At 41.5% G+C, this 27,948-nt stretch overlaps 1 protein-coding gene across 1 annotated transcript; it reads right to left on the minus strand.

Moving 5' to 3' along the window:
* On the minus strand, window positions 1-27,523 carry FBP2 (fructose-bisphosphatase 2). The gene is made up of 7 exons (XM_033123318.1): window positions 27,226-27,523; window positions 22,764-22,926; window positions 20,560-20,652; window positions 10,604-10,744; window positions 8,300-8,437; window positions 1,636-1,755; window positions 1-409 (listed from the first exon to the last, which is right to left on the minus strand). Exons 1-7 carry the CDS (start codon window positions 27,393-27,395, stop codon window positions 215-217), a joined length of 1,020 nt encoding a protein of 339 aa, XP_032979209.1. The 5' UTR covers window positions 27,396-27,523; the 3' UTR covers window positions 1-214.
* Between the last annotated feature and the right edge of the window lie 425 nt (window positions 27,524-27,948).

Genomic DNA, 27,948 nt, shown 5'->3' on the forward strand with positions numbered 1-27,948 from the left:
CACATGTGGGTTTTTATTTTTAGCCATTTACACTGTTCACAGACTCACATCTGCCCTCTAGACCTGTCATGAGCAGTTTGCTTCTACTGTTCTGTTTGTAATTCAGTAGATTGGCAGTTTATGACTCATCACCACTGTGGCTGCTTATCATTCATCTAGGGTCCCTGGTACAAGGTACAAGACAAAGAGAAGAGGGTTTGCAGGGTCAAATTCACTACTTGCCTGCCTGGTTTTTCTGTACACAGGTGAGATATTCCTGTACATCATCTGGGGACCCCAGAATCAGGGGGACTCGCTGGTGAATGGTCTCAGGCTTCACATCCAGCACGGGCTGGGTGCCTGTGGTCGCCAAGCCTCCCGCCTGCTCAATGATGAAAGCCACAGGATTGCACTCATACAGGAGCCGGAGCTGTGGAGAAGCAGACGAGCTTTGCAAGTGGCCGAAAATCCTGAACCACACCCCTAAAGCTCGACCAGGAATTCCATCTCCTGAACTTCTGTCTGTTTCGTTAGTGAGAGTAGGTCACCCACCTCAGCAGAGGGGCCTGCCTGAGATCTAGACCCTTCACAAGACTGGGTTTCTTCAGCTGATGCTCACCACATTTACTTTTGCGGGCACCTCTGGTCAGTAACTAGCTGACTTGCGATTCTTATGAGAGACCTGCCTCTTTATTTGGGAGAATGAGATCTTGGTACCCTTTTCTTGTTGGTTCGGTAATGAAGCAAATTGAATCTGCAGGCCTGGTTAGGAGGTTCTATCTGTGAGGACACAAGCTTGGGTCCCTGATTGTCCATTGGAGGGACACTGGAGGCCACACTGTCCTGGACAGACTGATGTGAGAGTCTGACTGACAACTTGGAGAACTTGGCTCGTTTTCCCCCTATTCCCTTGCCCTCAGGACTTGAGAGTAGGGGTTTTGGGGTGTCAAACAATAAAGTCTCAAGTTGTAACCAATTAACCTTTGTTTATACCCTGTTGATTTAGATACTTCAAAAAAGAAAAAAAGAGTACAGCATTCTCACATAAAGCTTGTGTTGGAGCCAAGGTTTGCTCTGACCTTCACATGCTATTGTAGTAAACCTATCTTGAAACACAATGCCCAGGTCTTCATGGTGTCTTAGCCTGCAGGCCACGTGATTGATTTTTTCTGAGGTTAAAATCTTTCAATGGGTTTACAGAGACAAGCACACACAGGAGGATCTTGGGTGGACTTCAGGTCATCTGTGAATCTCCTAAAAATGTATGTAACGTGCATGTTTGCATGCATATTTTTTTCTGAGATGTGGGTCCATAAGTTTCTAGCTTCTCAAAGGAGTCTATGATCCAAAGAGTCGATGCTAAAGCTAAAAATCAGATATAGCATGTGGAAAGTGGGAGATAAACACAGCTGACTCACAGTGAACGTTGGGCATAAGGCCAGAAAAATCGCCAATATCAACAACTTTATCCTTCTTCTCCAAACTTTCTACTACAGCCTCAAAGTTCACTAATGTGAAATACACCTCATTTCTTTTCTACCTGCCCACTCACAGAAAGACATGCCAAGGACAGGGCAGTACCCAAAAAGCATGTGTGAAGAGAAAGGGAAATCCAACTGGCTCCCTGACTGGATACAGTAGACAAAGGGGAATTACCTTGCCCTTAGGATTTTTCTGGTTCGCTGGGTACAGGAAAATCCCTCCATAGACCAGGGTGCGGTGCACGTCAGCCACCATGGAGCCCACGTACCTGGCCCCATAGGGCGCACTGCTGTCCTAGAGAGCAGAGAAGGAAGAGACAGAGGCAGTGAGTTCAGTAATTAGCCAGCCCCAGCTCGGGGTCACACATCCAGTTGGTGTAGCTTCTGCATTCCAGGTTCTTCATCCTCCACTCACTAGCTGAGGAATTAAAAATTGAATTATATAATTGAGAATTTCATTAATTAAGAGTCCCCATACTTCGACTAGTGATTGGACTCATTATAGTAAGACACAATATTCTATAACAATCTTAAGAGAGAAGCTATGAGAGAGAGAGAGAGAGAGAGAGAGAGAGAGAGAGAGAGAGAGAGAGAGAGAGAGAGAGAGAGAGAGAGAAAGGAAAGGAAAGGAAAGGAAAGGAAAGGAAAGGAAAGGAAAGGAAAGGAAAGGAAAGGAAAGGAAAGGAAAAGAAGGAAACGAAGAATACAGTGAAGGAGAGCAGAATATGCCACTTTGGCATATTGATTATTTTGAATTAAAGTAACTTGAGAAACAGTCAGTGCAAGAAGGATACTCTGACCTTCCTTTGTTCCCCTGAAAACAGGAAATAAATCTTCCATGTGAAAAGAACCTTCCTGTACCAGAAGGAAGAGAGACATCCTTATCACCAGAGATAGGGAATTGAGGGCCTAGAAGGCTGTATCAACAAACTTTGTTACTTCCTCACTAATTTACTGCCCCCTAGACCGAACTTCTTCGAACTTCTTCGCACATTTATTGTTTCTTTGTCTAAAAGTTATAAAAGCTACCTGCTTTGGTTATTTCTTTGAGTCTCATATTTTTAATGGTGTTTCCATAAGTATGAAATTACATTGGTTTTCTCCTGTTAATCTATCTTACGTCGATTTAACTATTAAATCGGCCAAAAAACCTAGAAGGGAAGAAGAAATTTCCTCTCCTACAATTCAAACAATTGCTAGGCATCTCCTTGAGACTCCTTCTTGGAGTACCAGGGTTCAGAGCCTTTTGTTAGCTTTCTGAGACCAGACCTCCTTGAACAATGACGACTTTTGCACTTACTGCAAGCATTGTTTATCCACTGGCAAAACTGTAAACAGTTTTAGAAATAATTTTCATTTACAATAATATATCAGAATGTTATTATTTTAATGTGTAATCAATAGAAAATATTATTCAAGAGTTATTTTACATTCCCTGCTTACACTAAGCCTTTAAAATCCAGTGTGTATCTTATAGCACATCTCAATTTAGACTAGACACAATTCAAGCATTCAATAGCCTTATGTGGACAGTGGTTGTTGTAATGTTAGTGCAGATTTAATTGCTACCGTTTTCTTCTCACATTTTAAAAAGTTATTAAAATGCATATAGTCTTCTGTATTGTCTTACTTTATAGCTAAAAACAAACCAATATATTTTTTAAGTATTTTTTTCCAAAGGAAGAAGTGGACAGTGTATAAAAACTATTCTTTCAAGAGAACTTAGTTGCAAAGCGTAGGGGAAAGAGTGGTTAACTGAAGCGATACAGGAAGGAAGGGAGGGAGGGAGGAAGGGAGGGAGGGAGGGAGGGTTGTTTGTTTTCTGATATTTACCGAGGGACACTTAGTGTATTTATAGGCCAAGGAAAGGAGACAGAAAGACAGGATGAGGCAGAAAATACAGGAAGGGGGATGTTAAAAATTTGAAAGTCCATCCTTACCCATTGGTTTGGCTCTCACCTTGTCATAAACAGAATTCCCGTGTATATTTGTATTTGCTCCCAGACTTCCTATTCTGATCCACTGCTCTGTCTATTCATGTGCTGGTACCATGCTGTTGTCATTACTGAGGCTTTATAATATGTTTTAATATCTCGTAGCACCATTTCCACCTCATTGTCTCCCCTCTTTTTAAGATTTTCTTGCATCACTTATACTTGTTTGTTCATTTTTCATAAAAACTTTAGAATCAGTCTAGTCCAAAAAAATCTTGATGATATTTTTAATTGAGAAAATTAACTTTTAATTGGTCAATGCAATTCACATGGGCTATTTCCTTCCATTCTAAAACAAAACTACACCTCAAACTTTACTTTTAAAGTTCTCTTAACAGTAGGAAAGTAATGATGAAGAAAGATTCCTGAAATGAGAGGCAGAAAAACAGAGTCACAAAAGTCAGAGAAGAAAGATTCAAGACAATGGCAGTGATCAATAATTCCAAATGCTCAGAGAGAGTGAATAACATAAAGACAGACAAGTTTCGATGGACTTGACCACAAGGAAGTCATTGGTAACCTTGACAAGAGCAGTTTCCATGGAGTTGTAGGGGCAAAGGCCCAATTTCAGAGGGCTGAATGGGAGAAAAGGAAATGGAGACTGAATGATTCATGCATGCTTGTTTTGAGTGTGTGTGTGAGTGTGTTCATTGCAATGTGATGGCGAGGGTTTGGGCATTGGCTGTAGGTGCAAAACGAGGTGGGAGGGTGAGTTTTAAGATGAAAAAGATGTGAGTATGTTCGTAGGCTGAAAGGAAATAACTAGTAGAGAGCAAGAGGATGAAAATACAGGAGAAGGAAGATGGAGTGAAGAGAAAGAGGTGGGGCTGAGGGCACAGGTAGGAGGATGAACCGTGGACCTGAAGTCATTTAGAAAGGAAGAGATTGTCAATGTGTTTGCAGGAGTGACGTGGAGAGTTGATGGGATCTATTTTATCTGTCAGGTAGGACCAAGGTCAAATACAAGATGCTGAGGGGCACTAATAGACCAGTAAATATGGTGACAGCATTCGTAGTGCCACCATTTGCTTGCTTATATTCCTCAGTGCATGCATCAAAATGTAGGATCAACTGGAGATTGACTCAGGGTTAGGAGAATGTAGAAGGATAAAGAGGTAAGGGAGTAGAGGATGCAGGTGGAAGAGAAGTTGGTGTCATCAATCATAGCATCTAGGCTGCTGGGGTGTCAATAAGGTCAGAAGAGGAGCAAAAGACAGGGACAAGAGGACACAGACAATACATAGGGACAAAGAGGAAGACTCAAGGGACATGATGAACTCCAAAGCAGGGCTGGGAATATGGCAGCGTGCTACGCAGCAAGTGTTTGTGTCCACCCCCGTCACTCCCCCAAATTCATATGTTGCAATCCTAACTCCCATAGGATCGTGGTAAGAGGTGGGGTTTGGGGGAGGGGATTCGGTCATGAGAGTGGAGCCCTCATGAATGGGATGAGTGCCTTTTAAAAGAGACCCCAGAGAGCTCCCTCGCCCCTTCCACCATGAGAGGATGCAGTGTGCAGACGGCTGTCCATGAAGGAGGAAGTGGGTCCTCACCAGACATCAAATCTGCTGGCACCTTGATCTTGAACTTCTAGCTTCCAGGACCATGAGAAATAAATTTCTGCTGTTTATAAGCTGCCCAGTCTGTTATTCCGTTATAGCAGTCCAAATGGACTAACACACAGTGTAAGAAATATGAAAGGCTAGGGGCCTGTTTGAAGAGTAAACATGAGAGTTTACATTTTTATAATTGAGTGATTCCTAAGAAATAATAATCCCTAAAATTTGGAACCAGGTAGATGAATTGAAATAAAGATGAATATAGCTGGAGTTAAAGAATGATAAGAACTAGCTACTGGATTGACCCGTGGACACTAAAATCACTCCAGATGTTGGCAAAACTCAGAGTGGAGAGAGATATTGAGTGGCATGTCACAGTTTTGATAAAGGTCAGGAAGAGGCCACATAGTATAGCAATGTTTTTCAAACTTTTTAAAAAAAGAAATACATTTTGTGACAAAATACAGTGCTCACTCAAACACATATATATGGCTGAAATAAAACAAGTATTTTGTAAAAATAATTATTTACTAATTTTTATTCTATTCATTCCATTCTGTTTCACTCTGTTCTGTTCTCTTCTATTTCATCTAAACATACACGCTGGCCACAACTCCCTACACTCATCTCATCTGCACTAATGGGTTGCACGGTATCCATGGGCTCTGGATCCAGATGGTCTTGATTTTAATCCTGGTTCTATCAGTTATTAGTAAGGTCACCGTGGACAAGTTACTTGACTGTTCACTTGGAACAGCACTGCACAATATACACGAGCTACTACTGTCATGACTAAGTAGAAGAGTGCAATCAGGGAAGGGGAGACTGCTATTGTCAGGGGACAGAGACAGCGAAGGAGGATGCTCTTTCTTTCCACAGTGGCAGAGAGGAAAGGGCAGTGCCTGCACCACTCCCCATTCCCTGGGTTGTGGTGGGTGGGAGAATGGCCGCCAGAACACAAAGATCCTGCAGCGAAACAACAGGCAAAGGCCTCAGGAAGCATTGGGAGTGGGAGGAGCCTGCTCACACCTGAGCGGGGCTTCCAGAAAGCAAAGCTTTAGGAGAGAAATGAGACTTCTTTTTCAAAACGGAATGATCTATTTTACTTTCTTTTTTTCAAGATGCAGAACAGCATTTGTTTAAAATGGGAAAAGAAATCATAACATATTACAAATTTTACAAAGCTGACTAATATTATATTAAACATCATAAAATCCCCAAAAAAGAATATGCTCTTTTTATTCATTAACGTCCTGATATACTTTTTCCCCTTAAATTTTTTTGGTTGCTTATTCTTTGGACTCTTCAAATGACATGGTTTTATAATAATTTCTATAAAGAGAATTAGAATGGTCTATTTTTATTAACACATGACCATTGCACACATTCACACATACAGTGAAACCACTGTTAACAAAATGTCACATTTTTTGAAGACATTTTATTCATATATATGATTATATTTAGTTTTGTACCCCATTTCTTTCACTGAATATTTTGTGGATATGTTTCACTAACAATATATAAAGAAGACTTACCTTTGTAAAAGATGAATAGACATGTAGCACAATATTCACTAGCATATTGTGAATGCCCATAATATATTAACCCAGCCTTATGAATGGATACTGCAGTTATTCCTTTTGTTGTTTTTATAAATAATGCTGCAGTAACACATCCTTCTGCATTTATCTCTTTTCATTTGAATTATTAGTTCCTAAGGATAAACTCCTGGGAGTTTAGGATAAACTACTGAATCAAAATGTATGGATATTTAATACTTAAAATCAGATTGTCAGATCGCCCTCCAGAAAGACTGTGATGTTTATGTTTTCATTAACAATTTATGAGAGTGCTTATTTTCATGCACTATTGATATTCATCTTTTAAATCCTCGCCAATCTTATATGTAAAAATGATACTGCAATTTAATTTGAATTTTTATTAGCACCTTCCCAGTTGCTGTCTGGACATTTACATGTTTTCCAAGACTTGGATGGTTTTCTATTTGGGGGCTAGCTCATCCTTGTGTTATGGTTTACAAGAATCCTCGTAAACCATAGTCAGACTATTGGTGTTAGACTATTCATGTTGTTGGTCATATATCATATATGTGGTTATTACTTTTTTTCTCAGTTCACAGCTTCTTCAAAGAGATTTACGGGATTTTTTTGCATAGGAGTTTTATTTTTCAGTGGTAAAATAAATATCTTCCTTTATGAGTTCTAAAGGGGGCACTTTTAGCTTAGAATTGAAACCATTATGAAACCATCTCCAAGACTGGGAACTTGTAAATCATTTTGAGTTTATCAACCTCATTCATATCCTGTTGCTTTTGCCCTCAAAATATCTGATGGGTTTGTGCACTATGGCAAAATACTGCCTTGTAAAGCAGAGATACAGGAAACTGCGCTTCTGGGAATTTTACTTAATAAAACAGACAAAAGAAAAACAGAAGAAAACCCTCTAAAGCTTTAATCTGAGGCAGCAAAATCAGGTCTCACATCCTGTTGAGTAAGTGCCACTTGGTCCCATGGAATCCCAAGCCCTTTTCCTGGAGCTCATAGGAGCCAGGTTGGCACACCACACCACCGCTCATCCACCACATGAAAAGGGGCCTCCCTCACCACATCCCCCAGAATTTAGTGAGAGAAGGTCCCACTTGTACATAAGCTTTGCTCTACTCCCAGTTTAGGCCAGACTTTACACTTGATCTGGAAATTATTTGACTATGCTCCCATACCTGCCTTAAAAGTTCTCTTTGTATGGTGAACCCACTCAATGGACTGTTGGGGGCTGTGTTAATAGCCATATGAAGTCCACAGCTTGGTAATCACGTTGAGAGCCAAAGACCTTCCGAAAACTTGGGGCAAACACAAGGCCTCAATATTAGAGCATATGAATGGGACCTTCAAATACAATGATTCCATCTGAAAGCAAATACAACTGAGTGACCAGAATCTGTAGAGGTGGTAGTGCAGAAAACAAATGACTTGAAAGAGGTTCTGACCTGAACCTCTGAATTTTGAAAATATGGTCTCTGCTTTGATTATAAACAATTTCTCTTAGAAAACTAAACTGGGGAGTATTAACCTTTAGTAGGTTAAGTTTAGCTAGAAAAGATAACGATTGTTTTTGAAGAAAGGCAGAGCCTACCATTCTCATACTGACCAAGCCATCAACAGGGGCACCGACCTCTTTTAGCCAGGCCCCGAGAGCCGCCACGAAACAGGAACCCACTGAGACAGCATTCTCCCTGCTGCCACCTTAGGCTTTCTTCACTCACCTCAGGAAATTTCTTTCTCTGCACATAATCCGTGGTGGCAGCATCAAAATACTTGGCATAGCCCTCATTGAGGCTGTAAATTTTTCCTTTCTTTTTAATTTTGACCTCTTTTTCCACCAAAACAAATTCACCAAGAGCCTAGAAAGATGAAGAGAAACACCAGTAAGAAGAAGAAAGATACCAGGAAACAGAAGCCAACAGCACACTCTCCAGTAATCAGAGAACATTAGAAGATGTGGGCCGCTGGAAGTGCCCAGGGCGTTGCCAAGTCCTTCTGCAGCCAGCCCAGTGATGTTTTTATGAGTTGTTTTTATAAAGAACAGTGACAATGTTGAGCCCCACAGGAAGCTCAAGCAGTAATATAACAGGAGATAAAATAATTCAAAGGGAAGAGGGAAAGTTTCCTTTGTAACTTTCACTGTCAGCTAGGTGCCTCATTTATAAGTAATCTAACTGTGTTTGTCCACCAAGTTCTCGTGCCCAGATAATTCCTAAAGTTTTCAGGAAGATTTGGGCCATCAACAATGAGAAGAAGTTACGCAGATAGGACTTGTCATAAAGGTGGGGGATACATTTCAACCACTAATGTGTGGGTCCAGTTATTTTTTTTGTCTTAAGGTTTCAATCTTGGAAGCCATTAGAGAAGTTCTTGGTACCCCAGTGGCTCTTAGATGGAGTAAAGAGGAAATCCCTTCAGTCAGAAGCTGTATTCACTCAGCATAAGAAATAATTGACAAAAACTAAAGAAATCCTCAGAATTATGAATAAAATTGTGCCCAGTCCCTCTATAGCCACCAGTCACTACCTGCAGGACCCCCTCAGGGCTGCTGGGAGGTTACATTCATAGATGGAAATTGCTTGGAACAGATACATACCCACCACTTAGTAAGTGCTATATAACTGTTAGCTATTATTCTAGAACAATTTTAGAAGGGGAATTTTATTGTCTGAGAGTAATGTTTGTGAACTACAGAATTTCTCCAGTTTCGCCTGCTTCTTGAAAATAAGGAGAAATTAGGGTATCAGCAAATGGAAACATCAATGGGTTTTGATCTGATGGGTTTATATGTGAAACGTTTATATTTGAAAAGATAACTGTGTTTCCATACTATAAAGTTGAGTTTAACCCTGTTTTGAAATTTTGTGACCCTTCCTCCATGCTCCCCCACCTTTCCTTTCACATAGACGCTCCAACATGTAACTCCACCAGGGCTGTAATGTTTGTGTGCTTCATCAGTGCTGTATCTCCTTCCACAGCGTACAACGGTATCTTGGGACACACTAGATGCTCAATAAACATTTGTAAATTCAAATTAAATTGAAATACTGAACAATTGCTTTTGACTTACTGAATACTGGAAACTTTGAAATGGATTTTGGTCAAAATCATTGGAGTTTTCAGAAGACTTGACTATATTTAGCAAAGCGGTTTACAAGTGATAGGCAAAGCGACCAGCATTTAGTCATACAAGAGACATTCTATAAGTTACAAATATTTTCCAAAATTTCTCCTGAACATTTTTGATGTACACTTGCCAGAAGGCTCAGCCTTATTTTTTGAACTCTTTCATCTTTTATCCAATTATTTCTTCCTTCAGTCAGCATTGTGCTATCATTTTTCATCCACTCAGAGGCTATGCTTCTTCTTCTACTACTGAGCATTTTCTCATTGTGAGAAGTATGGAGAATAAAGCAGAACCTGATAAAGGAGTTTTCTTTCAGTAGCTTTTCCTATTGGGAAGAACGTGTAGACTAGGGGAAGTCCTCCAAACTCATGCTATCCCAGAGGGGAGCCAGTAGTCACGTGTGGCTATTTAAGTTCATTAAAATGAAATAAAAAAATGAAACCCAGCTCCTCAGTCACATTAGCCTCATTGCAAGTGTTCAATTAGTCACATGAGGCTAGTGGTTACCATATTAGACAGCACAGGTTACGGAATATATCCATCGCCACAGAAAGTTCTATTGGGTGGTGCTGCTCTAAAGAATTCATGTTTCTGTCTGGAAACTGGCAGCATTGGGATTTTTAAACCACTGTATTCCCATAAACCAAAGAGGTTGAACACACTTTTGGATAATAAAGTCTTTCAGGATGGGGCTTGACTGAAACTGTAGAACCCCCAAATGCCCTCACTTGGACAAAGGTCCTTAATGTTTTTTAGGATAGTGTTGTCTCCCCAAACTAGACTCTGGCCCAAGAAGCAAGTATTAAGAATGACCAGGAAGTTATCCCAGCGGACTGGAATTAAAGCACAGAGGCCCATAGAGTCCCACGTGCTGGTACTGCCAATATTGGGTACCTACTGGGTCAAGCATGAAGAGATCCACTCCTTGCCCAGTGGAAAGAGCCACCAGAGTCGCACTGCCGTAGAGCGCGTAGCCTGCAGCCACAATATTGCGGCCTGGCTGCAGGGCATCCTTTTCGGAAGGCTCACCCTCTGAGGTCTGAGGAAGACAGAAGAGAAACATGGTGTGTTATTGTCTCTGGAGAGATCTCTTTGCCAAGGCTTGGGCTTCTTAACACTCCTGAAGAATAACTTCTAAGGATAAAAGAATAATTTGTATTATTTGAATGAGAGGGATGGAGGTCACACATCTTAAAACCAGAGAGTGATAAAGCTGGGGCTGGACCCACATCTCCTGTCACTAAGCCATCTCTTTCTCAACAATACACGGAATATGGGGCCAGTTTGTCCCCTGCCAGTAACATCCTAACAAATTTATTTTAAAACCAAATCTTATCTTTCTTTAAGGTGTTCTTTAAAAATGGCACTTTCCCTTTAATATTTTTATTATTTTAGTATTTCCTTAGGGAAATAAATAAATCAATCAATGACCCATTTTCTTTAATATTTTTCCTTACTTTTACAATCTCACGTTCATCCTAATACATTTTTTTAAAACTAATTATGTTTTCATTCGCTATGCACATGTGCTCAATAATTTGGCTTTCTTTTCAGATCCCCAGGCTACATACGGATTCTGAGAACCAGGCCCCAGAGCAGTGGTTCTCAGAGTGGACCAGCATCAGCATCACCTGAGATGTGGCTGGATACACAGATTCTTGGGCCATGACCTAGACCCCCAGAATCGGAAATGCTGGACCTTCAGAATCACCCGTTCAGGTAATTCTGATGCACATGAAAGTTTTGGAAACACGGCTCTAATGCATGATCTCTTAAGAACCTTCAGAGCACTGGAAGGCGAAGGTAGTATTCAGTTTTTTAAATTAAATCTTTGGCCTTCCCCATGGAAGCTTCTGAAACACCTTTGTTTGGCTATCAGACAGATCACATTTTCTGTGTACAAAATCAGAGTTCTCCGACTAGAGACTTTCCATTCTCTGAGCCATGATTCTGTGGCCTCTGCTCGGCATCGCACCCTCTCCTTGGTCCTCAGGAACCTGCACCATGACTTGAAGAGAACCCCTCCTCTCCCATTGATTCCACTGGACTTTAATTACTCGTAGAATCTCTGTCCTTAAAAAACAACAAGAAACACTTTCTAGATCCCAAGACGTCCCTGCAGTTACTCCCCTGTCTCTGTCTTCATCTCTATCCTGGAGTCTAGAAAGCCTGCCTACATTGGCTGTCCTTTTCCTGACCCCACAGCAGCCTGCCAGATATGACCCTATCTACTAAATCTGGCCCACATTTTCCAGTCTCCCCCTTAGCTGACCTCTAGGCAGTGTTGGATCCATTGGCTATTGCCTCCTTCTTGAGACGTGTCTCTCCAGAGCTTCTTTTTGTCCACCTCCCTCTTGTCTGGCTTTCTTTCTTTCTAGATATGCCCTCTCATTTGCTTTTGCCAGCCCCTCTTCTCAAATGTTGGTGCTCCTCCTGGTTCCTCCCCAACCCTCAGGTATCTACCCAGTGCAAAATGGACCTTCTTAACCACCACCCTATCCATAGTGGAGAACTGGAATCTCAGCTGCTATGTTTGTGTTATGAGTCCCGCAACCCTCCCCACAAGTTTAAACGGGTCTGGAATACATTCCTGACCCAAAGGGGCTCAATCAGAGTTTTTGCTCCAGAAATCTGTATCTGAGGCTGGCCATATTCCCGTCTTGGAGTTTCTTGATCCATTCCTGGCATTTATACCAGAGTCCTGACTAATAAAGCTCTCTCCTCAGTCTGTACATTCCTCGGCAGTCTCACCCACACCCAGAGTTCTAAGCCCTGCACAGTGCCAATCACTCCCAGACCTCCATCTTCATCTCCTCTAAGAGCCAACTCTTGGAGCCATCTGCTCACCAGACATCCTTACTCAGGTATCTCACAGATGCCTCAAGCTCAACACATCACAGGTGGAATTCATCTGCCCTGTCTCACCCCCCAAAATTTCCACTCTTCTCCCATTGCTGCCCAGATGAGCAAATGGTGTGTCCTCTGACCAGTAGCCATCTGGGAATCACCCTCCCCCCGTTTCCCTAACCACTCTCCTCGCCCTCACCCACAACCTTCACTCAATCACTAAGTCTAGTCAGTTCTACAAGCCACTTTTCACAGGTCCAAGCCCTCCCATCTATTCTTTTTTTTTTCTCTAATTTATTGGGGTGATAATTGTTAGTAGAATTACATAGATTTCAGGTGTACAATTCTGTATTACATCATCTATAAATCCCATTGTGTGTTCACCACCTGGAGTCAGTTCTCCTTCCATCACCATATATTTGATCCCCTTTACCCTCATCTCCCACCCCCCACCCCCCTTACCCTCTGGCCTCCCATCTATTCTTACCACCACCCCTTGGTCCGAGTGGCCATCACCTCCTGCCAGCTCCTCCCACTCTATCTTTGCCCCGCTCAGATCCATGTCACTTCTCTGTTTAAAACACTTCATTGATTTCCCACTGCCTTGATGTCCAATATTCTTAACTCATTTTATCAGGTCTTCCATGATTTAACCCCGGCTGAATGGACCAGCCTTGTCCAACACCATTCTCTGCCCAACCCCCAAACCCTATCTTGCAGCAACACTGAGCTTTTTTTCTCTCGAACATTCCACCCTGCCTCTGGGCTCCAGAACTCCGCCTATGCTCTTCTTTCTAGCCAGAATGGCCTTCTCCTTTCTCCTCTCACACCTTGCCTGAGGAACTCATAGTCACCCGTCAAGTCTCAGGTGAAACATCAGCTTCGCTGTGGGGGCCTTCCCTGACCTCATGGATTGGTCTTCCAGGTACACAATGCTTCTCCTCTGAAGCTCCCAACACACCTTCATTAGTGTGTTTAATGTTTGACTTCCTAAATAGAATGGCAGCTCCACGGTGGCATAGTCGCTGCATACAATTGATAGACATGCGTACACATACATATAAGTTAGTACACGTGCATATGTATACACATATATATGAAAACACACACATATATATGAAATCATATATATATGTACATATATATATATATACACACACACACATACACACATACTTTTTCATGAGACTGCTGGATAGTCTATTGCATGGGCACCCCCAAATTTAATCAGCCACTATTGTTTAAAGCTTAGGTTTTCCTAAATATTTTTAACTTAAAAAAATATATACTTATAGATTCACAGGAAGTTACATGGATTTAATCAGCTTCTATTGTTTAAAATTTAGGTATTTCCCAAATATTTTTAACTTTAAAAAATATATATTTATAGATTCACAGGAAGTTGCACAGGTAGTACAGAGAGATCTCATGTACCTTTCCTCCAGTTTTCCTCAATGTTACATGTGCTATGTCTTAGTATGTAGTAAAATATCAAAACCAGGAAACTGACATTGGTATTAAGTGTGTGTGTAGCTCTACGTCATTTTATCATGTGTAGATTTATGTACCCACCACCACGTCAAGATACAGAACTCTTCCATCACCACAGATATCTCCCTAGTGATCCCCCTTTATAGTCATACCTGCCTCCTCCCCACTATCCCAGATCCCTGGCAACCACTGATCTCTTCTCCATCTCTATAAATATGTCATTTCAAGAATATTACATAAATGGAATCATACCATTTGTGATCTTTTGAAGTTTTTTTCTCTCAGCATAATGCCTTTGAGATCCATCAACGTTGTTGCACGTATCAATAGTTTGCTCCGTTTTATTGCTCAGTAGTACTCCATGATATGAATGTATAACTGTTTGTTTAACCATTAAGCTATTGTAGGACATTTTGGCTATTTCCACTTTGGGGCTATTACAAATAAAGCTGCTATGAACAATCATGTACAGGTTTTATGTGTGGACATAAGCCTTCATTTCTCTGGTAAATGCCCAGGAATGGAATTGATAAGTCCTACAGTGTGTGAGTGTTTCATTGTTATGTTTTGTTTTGTTTAAAGAAACTGTCAAACTTTTCCAGAGTGGCTGTGTCATTTTACATTTCCACGAACAATGCTTGAAAAACGTAGTTTCTCTGCATCTTTACAGCATTTGGTGTCACTGTTTTTTTCTTTCAGATGTTTTATAGATGTGTAGTGATATCCCACTGTGGTCTTATTTTGCATTTCCCTAATGGGGAGTGATGTTGAATATCTTTTCATAATTTATTTACTAAGAAACTTATATTTACCTGTTCAGTGACATGTCTCTTCATGTCCCGTGTTCTAATTGGATTGTTTGGAATTTTCTACTGTTGAGTTTTGAGAATTCTTTTATATTCTAGATATGTTTTTTTGTCAGACATGTGGTTTGCAAATACTTATCTCATTCTATACTTGTATGCTCATCTTCTTAACACATTCCTTTACAGAGCAAAAGTTTTCAATTTTGATAAAGTTCAATTATCAATTATCTTTTTTTTTTTTAATTTTACAGATTGTGCTTCTGGTGTCATGTCTAAAAACTCTGCACCAAGACCTAGTTCCTGGATATGTTCTCTTATGCTTTATTGTAAAAGTTGCTAAGTTTTACATTTAACCCTATAATCTATGAGATAGGTAGCATGTCGATGGGTCTTGTTTTCTCATTCATTCAGTCACCCCATGTCTTTTGATTGGAGTACTTAGTCCATTTACATTTAAAGTAATTACTGATAGGTATGTGCTTATTGCTATCTTGTTAATTGTTTTTTGTACCTCTCTGTTCCTTTCTTCTTCTCTTGACCTCTTTCATTGGTTTCCTGGTTTTCTTTAGTGTTTTGTTTGGGTTCTTTTCTTTTTATTTTTTTGTGTATGTTTTTGTAGGATTCTGGTTTGTGGTTACCGTGAGATTCATATATATATCCATCTATATCTATAGTCATTAATTTTAAGCTGATAGGTATTTAAGTTCAAATGCATTCTAAAAATACTACATTTTTACTCCTCCCTCCATGCTTTGTTTTGACATCATATATTTATATCTTTTTGTTTTATATGTCCCTGACTATTTATTGTAGCTATAGCTAATTTTGCTACTTTTGTCTTTTAGCTTTCATATTAGCTTTTTAAGTGGTTAATTCACTGTGTTTATTATACATTTGCCTCTACCAGTGCAATTCTTTCTTTCCTGTATTCTTTTATGCCTGGTTATGGCCTTTCCTTTTCTGCATAAAGAAGACCTTTTAACGTTTCTTGTAAAGCTAGTTTGGTGGTGGTCATCTTTAATTTTTGCTTGTCTGGGAAATTATCTCTCCTGCAATTCTGAATGATAACCTTGCTGGGTATAGTATTCTAGGTTGTAAGTTCCTTTCTTTCAGCACTTCAAATATTTCCAGCCACTCCCCTCTGGCCTGTTGAGTTGCTGCTGAAAAAATCAGATGATAGCCTTATAGGATTTCCTTTGTTTGTGACTTGCTGCTTTCAGCTTGCTGATTTCCAGATTGTCTCTTTATCATTTTTTTTCCATTTTAATTACAATATATATTGATATGGGTTTCTTTGGGTTCATCTTGTCTGGAGCTCTCTGTGCTTCCTGGACCTGGATGTCTTTGTTCCTTCCCCAGATTAGGAAAATTTTCAGCCATGATTTCTTCATGTATACGTTCAGCCCCTTTCTTTCTCTTCTCCTTCTGGAATCCCCATAGCGTGAATGTCAGTGCACTTAATGTTGTCCTACAGGTCCCTTATATTATCCTTTTTCTTTTTCTTAATTCTTTTTTCTTTTTGCTGTTGTGATTAAGTGATTGCCACTATTCTATCTTCCCTGTCACTCATCTATTCCTCTGTATTAACTAATCTGCTGTTGATTCCTTCTAGTGTGTTTTTTTATTTCAGTTATTGTATTCTTCATCTCTGAGTGGTTCTTTATTATATTTTCTAACTCTTTATTGAGACGCTCTCTGAGTTCCTCTGTTCTACTCCCAAGTTTGTTGAGCATCCTTATGACCATTACTTTGAATTTTTTATGACAGAAATTACTTATCTCCATTCCATTAGAGATTTTTTTTCTGGGTTTTTCCTTTGTTCATAATTTCCATTCTAAAAGTCGTTTATTAGTTTCTCAAATTTACTCCCCCTCTTTAGAAATATTATCAGAGAGAAACTATGGTTATTTGGATTAGCCTTCAAAACCTGTGCTTTACTTAACTTTAAGACAAAAATCTCTGTGTTCAAAATCACCTAAATTCAAGTGCGATTATCCCATATTATGTATAATAATATTTCTCCTGCTTGTTTTAAATACCCTGTATTTTTTAGAGCAGTTTTAGGTTAACAGAATAATTGAGAGGAAGATGCAGCAGTCTCCCACATGCCCCTTGTCCCCTCGCATCAGAGCCTCCCCCATTATTCCTCTTTGTTTTTACACCAGTTGGCCTTAAAAAGCTATTAAAACCACCAACAAAATGAAAAGGCAACCTACAGAATGGGAGAAAAATATTTTCAAATTATACATAGGATAAGGAATTAATATTCAAAATATATAAAGAACTCATATAACTCAATAACAAACAAACAATCTGATTTTAAAAATGGGGAGAAGAACTGAATGGGAAGAAGACATTTTTCCAAAGAAGACACACAAAAGGCCAACAGCTACGTAAAAAGTTACTCAAAATAACCAATTATCAGGGAAATGTAAATCAAAACCACAATGAAATATCACCTCACACCTGTCAGAATGGATATCACCAAAAAGACAAGAGATAACAAGTGCTGGTGAGGATGTGTAGAAAAGAGAACCCTTGTGCACTGTTGATGGGAATGTAAATTGGTACAATCATTGTGGAAACAGTATAGAGATTCTTCAATAAATTAAAAATAGAATTATCATGATCTAGCAATTCCACTTCTGGAATTGTATCTGAAGGAAATGAAAACACTATGTTGAAGAGATAGCTGCACTCCCATATTCATTGCAGCATTATTCACAATAGCCAAGACATAGAAACAACCTAAGTGTCCATCAGTGGATAAATGGATAAAAATAAAAATGTGGTGTACATACACAATCAAATCTTATTCAACCATAAAAAATGAAGAAACTTCTGCCACTTGCAACAACATGGATGGCATTCTCTATGTTAAAAACCTTGAAGGCATTATCCTAAGTTAAATAAGTCAGACAAAGAAAGACAAGGACTATATGATCTCACTTATATGTGGAACTAAAAAAACAAAACAAAAAAAAACCGAACTCACAGAAACAGAGAACAGATTGGTGGTTGCCAGAGGCAAGTGGTGGGGCAGTGAGGGGGAAATGGGTGAAGGTGGTCAAAAGTTATAAGATACATAAGATAAATAAGTCCTGGGGATATAATGTACAGCATGGTAACTGTAGTTAAGAATACTGTACTATATATTTGAAAGTTGCTATGAGAGTATATCTTAAAAATTCTCATCACAAGAAAAATAATTGTACTTATATGAAGTGATAGATGCTAACTAAACTTATTGCATAGATCATTTCACAATATATACATATATCAAATCATATTGTACACCTAAAACTAGTATATACAATGTTATATGCCAATCATGTTTCAGTAAAACTGGGAGAGAGGGGAGAAGCTATTAAGAGCCATGAAGGTGAAGTTAGAAGGCCCCTATCCTGCCATGTCCTGACTGATGATTTTACGATCTCCCATCCAAGTACTAACCAGGCCCGACCCTGTTTAGCTTCCAAGATCAGACGAGATCAGGTGCGTTCAGTGTGGTATGGCCATAGACCTGACTGATGATTTTAGCCTAGTTATTTCCCTTTTCTGTGCTTCCATTTGTTCACCAGTTTTTTTTTTTTTAAAAAGTGACAATATTATGTGTATCTGCCTTGAGGCTGAGGTGAGGACTGACCTAGGAGCATTGTTCTTCCAGTGGGTAGAGCAGTGGCTGAGTCAAGAGCCATAGCCATGATGAAAACACCAATACTAACTACCTCAAAGATACAATTGGGTGTCTTTTTCCAGACTTTCGTAAGTATCACACCAGCTAACTCTTTATTTTTATCTCTAAGCTATACCTCAAATGGGGAAACAAAGCTCTTTTACTCACCTAGCTCATTTTTGCATAAACTTGAAAGATCATCTTAGTCTTTAGCTTTCTCAGATATCAGAGAAAATATCTTGTCATTCTCTCCTGCTCCCGTAACAAGAGTCTCCTTTTCTCTTTTCAAAAGGAAAAAACACACACACACACAAAACCCCAAAAAACTCAAAACAAAACAAACAAAAAAAAACACCAACTAGGAAACATCCTTGGAAGTTTCCTCTAGCCCAAGCTGGGTTAGCTTCCATTTCGTTCTCCAAGACAGAAGAAATAGATGACTCATTGATTCTTTATTTTTCTTCTCAGAAAAAAAGTTTAAGTTAATTCACATATTGTGCTAAGGTTAGTTTTCTAAGCTTTTGCCCCGAAAATCAAATTCATGCCCCCCCTTTTTCTGACAACTATCATTCAAGCAGAAATATTTATTGGATTATCAATGTCTAGAGACAGAACATTAGGTGACATGAGGCATACCCAATCCTCTCCCGAGTTATAATCTAGGAGAGCTAAGAAAGACACACATGGAAAGTTAATTATACAAACATTATATAATTTGTTCTACATTGGTAATGTGGAAAATAAGTGAAGTCTGCATTTGTTTGATCATAAGTAATTTAGTGGAAAGAAATTACTTATTTGGTAATTTCGTGCGCTGTGGAGCCAGAGAGATGGGCTTCGAAAACTAGTCAGAGGGCAGGTTACCCAACAGAGCGATCCTTGAGAACTTCAAGTGCCCTTGGCCTCCTGTTTGAAAGCCCCAAGGGCAAAGACCCAGCCCTCCTAATTGGAGCAAGGACTGGTCCTCAGGTTGAAGTAGAGTGTGGATTATGTGGTTTGGCATGAAGATTCTGGATGGTCAAAAACCAACCCATAAGATCCTGTCTATTGTTAAGTATACGGGGTAGGTAGAATGGCCCCAAACACATCTTAATCCCTAGAATCTGTGATTATGTTACATTATATGACAAGAGGGACTTTGTTAGAGTTGCCAATTTAAAAGGGGGAGGCTATCTTGGATTATCCCAGTGGGCCCAACTCTAATCAGACAGGACCTTAAAAGCAGAGAACTTCCTGTGGCTGGCGGCAGGGAGATGAGGCACAGAGGGGGACTCAGACAGGTAAGTCTGAGAAAGCCTTGGCCTGCCTTTGCTGGCTTTGAAGATGTAGGATTCACAAGCCAGGGAATGCAGGAAGCCTCTAGAAGCTGAGAATGACCCCCAGCATTGGCCAGCCAAGACACAAGGACGTCCATCCCACGACAGAATGGAACTGAATTCTGCCAACAACCTAAATGAGCCCAGAAGCTCATTAAATCCTTAACACACACACACACACACACACCCCAGCCTCTCAATAGCAGGCCCTGCTGGCTGACACCCAGATTTTGGCCTTAGGAGACCCTGAGCAGGTAAACCAGCCACACCTGCTGGACTTCTGACCTACAGAACTGGAAAATCATCAATGGGTGATGTTTTAAGCTCTAAATGTGTGGTGAATTGTGACAGCAGTGATAGATAAGTAATGCAGTTAGATTTGACATACACAAAGAAGAAACAGAGGGGCTTTCAGATGCTGCCAGGAACCTAATACCTTGTCTGACATTTGTGTCGCATCCAGGTTTTCAAAACAAAGCCCCATCTGTCCTTTCACTTTACTTTCTCATGAATGCCCTGAAGAAGGCAAAGGGAAAATTACTGTTTTGGCTCCTCCAAGGAGGAGCCCATGGCAGAGTAAGGTTCATGATTGCCTACAGTGGCCTGTCTGCTTAGTGGGAGGACAGAGGTTAGAACTCCAGACGTGCGGCTTCCAGCCCAGAAATCTTCCAGAAACCACCAGAGGAAAGAGGCATTAAAGATCAGACTGTCTACTCACCTTTCTGTAGATGGCAAATATGGTTCCAATGGAGGCCAGGCAGTCGATGTTGGAAGATCCATCCAGTGGGTCAAAGCAGACCACGTATTTCCCCTGAACATACAGAGGGAAGGAAGAACCACCAATCAGATCACCTTCTGATCAACACAGTCTATGTAAGTGGTGATATGGAGCAGATGACATGACATCAAAAAATGATTTAGCACAAAGGGATATCCTTATCAAAAAAATGCAATTACTTACCAATGGCAGAGTATATCAGCATATATGAATTGTGTAGCTCACAGCCTACCTGCCCATAACAGATTAGTTGACACCCACACAAGGCAATGGAGGTCCCACAACCTCCAAATAGCTCTCCTTCTGCCTCTTCTGGTTCCTTCCTCCCCTCCAACTTGGGCCCACAGGGACTTGGAGCTGCTGAAGGTGTGAGAGGAAACCTGATCTGAAATGGGCACCTTGCAGGGAAGAAGTAGAGAAACTGAAGATAAACCTGGACTCACTCCACCGACATCCAAAGTAAGGTCAGTTATTGATAATTCTTTCTAAGCCTTTCCCCAGACAGCTATTTTTCATTGTGGAGCATTTTTGCCAAAAAAAATTCAAAAAATCTCAGAGCAATGTCCCAGAGCCTCTGGGTCTGTCTTATTAAGATAGCTGATATGCATAGGTAGATATCTCAGGAGAATAAAAATACTCTTCTGCATTTTGCTACATCCAACCTACCTGTCTGATGTGAAAACCAGAAGACAGAGCAGATGGGGTCTTGCCATACCATGTCCCTGGCACCCACCCACACTGCTGTCACAGGCTGCTCCAGCCAACATTCCATGAAAAGAAGTCACCAGATACTTTTTACAAGCCTCCTTTGTGCAAGGCCCTCTGAGAGTCTTCACGATGGGGACTGGAGTCTCCTGGCTAATTAAACATGGTAATGAAACATGAAGTAAAATGGGAGTCACTTCTCCTGCCACTAAAATTACTTTTCCCTGACTTTCCAATGAGTAATGACCTAGCTTAAGTTGAACTTTATTTCCTTTTCCCCCTTGCTCAACAGGAGTGGGGATGAGGGGGAGGGCACAAAAAGTGGGATAATTCATAAAGTTGGAAATTTCCCATTCTCCCTGTGGATAATCCAACTTAGTTCGTTCATTCATTCATGTATTTATTCAACAGATATTTGCTGAGCATCTAGCATATGTTGGAAAGTATTCAAGGAGGTGATATAGGAGTAGGCGTGGAGTACTCATGAATCAGCGTGAAGACTGGTGTAGCTCAGGCCAACCAGGAAAGACAATGTTAAATTAGATTTAAGTGATAATTGAGGGTCATAGCATTAGATATTGAAAGTTGAAAATAATAGGTGTGATTTAGCTTAAATTACGTAAGACAAGTGTTTTTCACAGTCCCTGACATATAGTAGGTGCTTAATAAATTTGGTTTTACTTTACCTTTTCTGCCCTACCAGAGAATCATAAAGAAATGACATTTTGTCCCCAACACCCCATGTATAAATCAAGGGCCAGTAGTCTCAGCATTTATTTCATATTACTGTATCACAGCTGGGTTGAATTTTTTGGCCACCAGCAAAACTCTCTCTAGTAAACTATTCACAAAACCGTAGTGAATATAGGCCCTCCCAGACATGCCCTGCACTAACCAAGTTTACCATTGTATTAAGGCAAGAAAACGCACCATTTTCACTTCTTTTCTATATTAGTCTGACAGTGTGTCAGGCATGAAGAAACCTCTGCTGAAACTATAACCCGCATGAGGAAGTCTGTGGATGCAGCGGTGGGGGTGGGTTTGAACAGATGTGGGGAGGGGAAGAATAAAAGGTCGTATAGTATGGCTCTCCCAGAGAACTCTACTTTTTACTGAACTTGATGATGTTCAAGTTCCCCCAAATGCCAGCACTTGTTATGGAAACATTCAGTGAAAACTCATGAACCCCACCCACTGAGGCGTTTCGGTAAATCACTGTGATTTATTTCCTAAATGAATGACTGCCCTGCTTTGGAGTCTTTTTTACTACGCAGCATGAGATTTCCGACTAAAGAAGTATGCAATTGTTTCCGGAAACCGAAAATAAATCAACAGAGGAAAATCCCGGAAACAAAAGAAAAAGTGAGGCAACCATCTTCCCAACTCAGTAGCACCATCTAGTGGTGATAAGCAGAACTGCTTCTGGCTCCCGCACGCACCCTCTGGTCCTTGCCGGTGATAATCGCCTCTTTATTCTCTTCGGAGACCAGGACGCAGGTGCTGTAGGAGGACTGGAGCATATTGATTACCAGGGAATTGGATAACACGTCCAGTTTCTTCACTTCATCCCCCGTCACGTTCACGCTTCCCGCGATTCCATACCTAAGAAGACCAAAAATAAAGCAAAACAAACGCAAAAACAAAAAAACGCTGAATGACCAGACACTAAAACACCACCAGTGTATCCTCTTTTCCCTTCATGGCTCCGGTGTCTCCAAATTGTAAACACAAACCAAGTATGTCACATCCCACAGCGGTGATTCTCAACCTTACTTCCTTTACATCTCGGGGATATTGTCCTACTCCCTTGTTCTCCCAATGCACTAACCAAAATTCAGTTTTACAAAGTTGCAAACCTGCCCTCAGCACTGGGAAGTGAAGACAGAGAGTCATAAAGTCACATGTACCATAATTAATGACTCCAAAAAGCAAAGGACCATGACTTTATAGCCCTGGAATTTCAATATTTGTTATTTATCCTCCAATAGTGGCCTGCCGGGCTAAATTGAAAATTGCCCTGCTGTAGCTTAGTGTTACTTGAACAAGAAGGAAATTTGGGAACAGACTTCACTAATTTAATTTGGTTCTTCACTACCTTTTCAAGCAATGTTAGCAAGAGCACTACTAAAAAATTCTATCTAGAGTCTTTGTGTTTTAGAGCATTCATATGTAAAGATCTCCTATGTAGCTTCCACCCTCACGGGAAGGATCCTTCTAAAATTTGAGTCAGATCACTCTGGTCCACTCAGAGTTCTCAAGTCCCCACAGTGGAAGGGGAACCCATCAGGCCCTACTGGGAAGCCCTGTTCCCACACTGGCAATGCCTTTTGTCCCCCTCATCCTCACTCAGCCAGTCTCAGCCTCCAGACCTACAGGGCACACACCTGGGTTTGCTGTCCCGCTCCCCCACACTCTTCCCTCTAAGAACCATGTGGCTATCACTCCACCCAAGCTTTTTGCATTCCAACAGCCACAAAGGTCCTGTGGCCACCATCACCCAGCAAGCTGTTCCTCCTTTTCACCTTCACTTGTGGCACTTCCCCTGTAGGAATGGTCCCAATCGGCCATCAGCTTTTTCCTACTGGCCCTCCTGACCTGCTCTAGAAGCTTCCCTGGACCCCCTTCATGTGTCCAGCACACACCAGGCACACCCCTGCCATCCGATCCACAGTGGCTCACGATCTGCTCATAGGAATGTCTTTCCTGCTGGACTGTCTGCCCAATGAGGCAAGAAGTGCAGCTACTTTATCTGGGGACATAGTGTCTGGGGACATAGGAGACGCTCTATACGTGTTCACTTAATAATGACGAAAGGACGGCAGGGAAGTAATTTCTTTTCCTCTCCCTTTTTAACGCCATTTATTTGTTGAAGGAATCCTCAGGTGTTCTAATAGGTAGCCAGGGTCGAGAACCGCGGATTTACCCTCAGGGGGACAAGTCATTTCCCACCCTCTTCCCTGACTGACAGCCTCTCCCACCATCCCTCCCTATGTCAATTGATGTCTGCTGTGATGTGATGTGCTAAGCCAGCTGCCTTGGAAAATAATATTGGCAGCCTGGCCTCAAAGAGCGTAGCTTCTGGTTCAAAATAAAAGCAAACAGGGCCGGCTCGGTAGCTCAGGCAGTTGGAGTTCTGTGCTCCTAATGCCGAAGGCTGCTGGTTTCATTCCCACATGGTCCAGTGGGCTCTCAACCACAAAGTTGCGGGTTTGACTCCTCAATTCCCGCAAGGGATGGTGGGCTGTGCCCCCTGCAACTAACAACAGCAACTGGACCTGGAGCTGAACTGCGCCTTCCACAACTACGATTGACAGGACAACAACTTGACTTGGAAAAAATCCTGGAAGTACACACTGTTCTCCAATAAAGTCCTATTCCCCTTCCCCAATAAAATCTTTTTAAAAATTAAAAAATAAAAAATAAAAGCAAATAAACAATGGCAACAATAAAACTGGATTATTTTGCGTTGGAGTTTAAAGGGATTGCAAACCCAACCTCTTGTTTAATGTGGATTCTTGCAGCTGCTGCTGCTAGAGAATGAAGAGTCAGGGTGCCCAAGGCCTTTGGTGAGCAGAGCTGAGAAACAGGCTGTCTGTCCTGTGCTTTACAACCTCCCCACCCCAACACCCCACCAACTTCACCGTTACTCACCCCTCATCAGGCCCTCTCACCCTTCCTCCAGGTGCCAGGCATCCTGCTGTGTCAACCTCCACCCACACACTTCCTTCCAGAAAGAACAGAAGCTCATTCACAATGACGCCTGATTGCCTGACAAATGCTCCAAGTTAAAGCTTGCGGGAAGGGGTGCTTTATAACACATAAAGCAATACCTCCTAGCACGGAAGCTTTCCTGACCATTTCTGAGCGGATGTTCTACCATTTTGGCAGTAAAAGCTTCAGAGAGGCTTTCAGGGGAGGCATTCTAGCATTACCTTCTTCCTACAACAAGGAGCAGAGAAAAAAAAGAAGGAAAACATGAGAATTCCTAGTCACTTTTAAGTTAATTGTATCTGTGCCTAGAAATGTATGGGAAGTGGCAGAAATATGTGGAAGTCCCATTCTCCCGAGCAGATTTGCTCTGGGACAGAGTGCAACCTTTTAGCTCTCTGAGAAGCAATTCAACTTTTCTCTTAAAATAATTTCAGCATCTTGTTATAAAGAAGGAATTTCTAGCCAATAGACATCTCCCGCTGCCACTTTGGGTGTGTGTTGCAGAGGGACCAGGGGAAGGATGTCGTCTGAATTGCCCGAATGTGGGCCCTCTGCCCGACCAAGGAAAATTCAGCCTCCCAGTAAATGTGGAATCCTGACGTTTTGTTTCCACGGGCTGCGCCTGCCACCTAGTGGTCAGTCTGCGGCATCGACCAGCCAGCCGGCAAATTTCCCCAGGTCTGGGCACGGAGCCACGGTATTCATACTGAGCATTTACCATAGGGCTGGCACTGTGGAAATCACCATCACGTGGACTCACTAACCCTTACTATAACCCTACAAGTTAGAGGCTATTAGTATCCTCTCCATCTTGCAAATGGGGAAACTGATGTCCTAGCAAGAATAGATCGTTGCCCATGATCACGTGGAAGGAAAAGCCAAATGAGATCTGAGCACCTTAATTATCAAACTCCTGACTCCACTTCATCTGGACACTCAGCAGCCGCGGAGTCAGTTCTGCAGCCGACTGATAAAACCCAACCTCAGCAGACGCTGCTGAGCCCAGGGTCCGGCCCAGAGCAGGAGCTGGTGAATGTCAGGCAGACAGCAGGGAAGGGCCCTAAGCATAGCAGGGCCCACCAACAAGGCGAGTTTGGCCATTATTGCCACATGAGGTAATAATACAGTGACAGCAATACACAGAGAGGGACAAAGCCGATCATAAGCTATCTGAATCCGGACCCCATTGCTGGTCACAAAACTTTACATATAAATAATTCTGTAATCATCTTGTGATCATTACATCTTGTCATAGAGTGCTATCACGTGTGTGTGTGGGTGTGTGTGTGTGTGTTAAAAGCACTAAATAGCTACAGTAAATATTTTAAATGATTAGACTTTGTAATTTCTTCAGTTTGGAATAATAATTGTAATAGTTCCCTTCAACTTCTGAGAGGACTTCTACTGGAATTACCACAATGAAAAGGGAAGCCCAGAGAAAGACGGCTTCTTTTTATCACTGACTTAAACTGGACGCTTGTCTGGGTTGACCAGCTGCCTTAGCCTGAGCTTGGCCTCATTCTGTGCTTGGATAAAGCACCAAAGAGAACAAAGTATTGGACACTGGGCATTTCCTCCTTCCAGAACCAGCACCTCTCAGCTCCCTGCTCACCAAGTGGAGAAGAAGATAAAGAGTCACAGAGAAGAAATTAAAAAATCGTTTTAAAAACAAGACTCCTTTCGATTTCGATGGTGAGAAAAGAGATGTGGGCTGAGTTCCTGGAAAGTTATTTTGTAAGTGATGCCTAGCTCCTAACTGTTGGCAAAGGTCATGACAATAAAATGCTCTTATCTGCAAAGAAAGTAAAGGGACCTCCCAAGCCTCCTGGCTGTTTCTTTGTGCCAGTGAGAATGCAGATACAAATCACAATAATTCAATATATGTTTTAATGGAACAAGCCACTGAGCTTGTTATCATTACATACATGGCAACAGGAAAAATTATGTATATTTTTTCACCGTAGTATGTCTCCAAGCATTTTGTTCCTTTCTTATTCAAGTCAAAGTCCCTTTAATCAAAGCACACGTGACAGATACTTTAAAGGCAACTGCCCTCTGGGGCACATAGGAAAATAGCTTTTGACCCGATTTCCTGCCTGAGATCCTGCAGCTCTGCCTACACCCCACCTGGACCTGATCCCTGCGCGTTAGGGCTGGTCTGTGTGCCCGCACCTGCTCCCCGGGACTCACAGGTTGGCCAGGCCGGCCTTGCGCACCGCGGAAGAGATGGCTTTGATGGCAGTCAGCATGGAGTTCAGCAGCTGCGTGAGCTCCCCTGTCCCTTTGGCTTGACGTCCCTTTTCCATAACATAGCGGGTCAGGGTGAGCATGTCGGTTTCGAAGGGGCTTCTGTCCGTCATTGTGGCAGGTAATTTTCAAAGTCCTTTTCTCTCTGCAGAAAGCCTTCCTTATCTCTAAGAGCTGTTGCTCCGAGGTATCAGAGCTGGCCTAGAACCTTGAAGGAAAAGCGCCCCAGCCCACGTGATTGAGATAACTGGGCGAGACCTCAAGGAAATCTCTCTGGCGTGGGTGATGCTGAAGGCTGCCAAGGCGCCATAAGCAAGCTGTAAATAGAACCGGGCAGCCCACAGACACAGACCTATTTTCTCTTTGTGAGCTCCTTTCTTTAAAGATCCCAAGAAGAAACCATTTAGTAACCGGTGGTAGACGAGAAATCCAGCCACTAAAGCATGATCCATAAAACTCTCTTATTCAAGGACTGAAAAGGACTCTTCACATCTATCTACTGAAGAACCTGATTCCCCTGTGGTTTATAGAAGACAGATTAGCAGATCTCTTATCTGGGGTATCGGTGGCATAATAAACTAATAGTAATCCTGGGAACTCTTAGCCAGGGTTCTTTCATATAAGCTGGAAAAGGATACTCTCTATTTCCAAAAAGCATGTAGGACT

This window comes from Rhinolophus ferrumequinum, chromosome 12, assembly GCF_004115265.2.
Source record: "Rhinolophus ferrumequinum isolate MPI-CBG mRhiFer1 chromosome 12, mRhiFer1_v1.p, whole genome shotgun sequence".
Classification (NCBI taxonomy): domain Eukaryota; kingdom Metazoa; phylum Chordata; class Mammalia; order Chiroptera; family Rhinolophidae; genus Rhinolophus; species Rhinolophus ferrumequinum.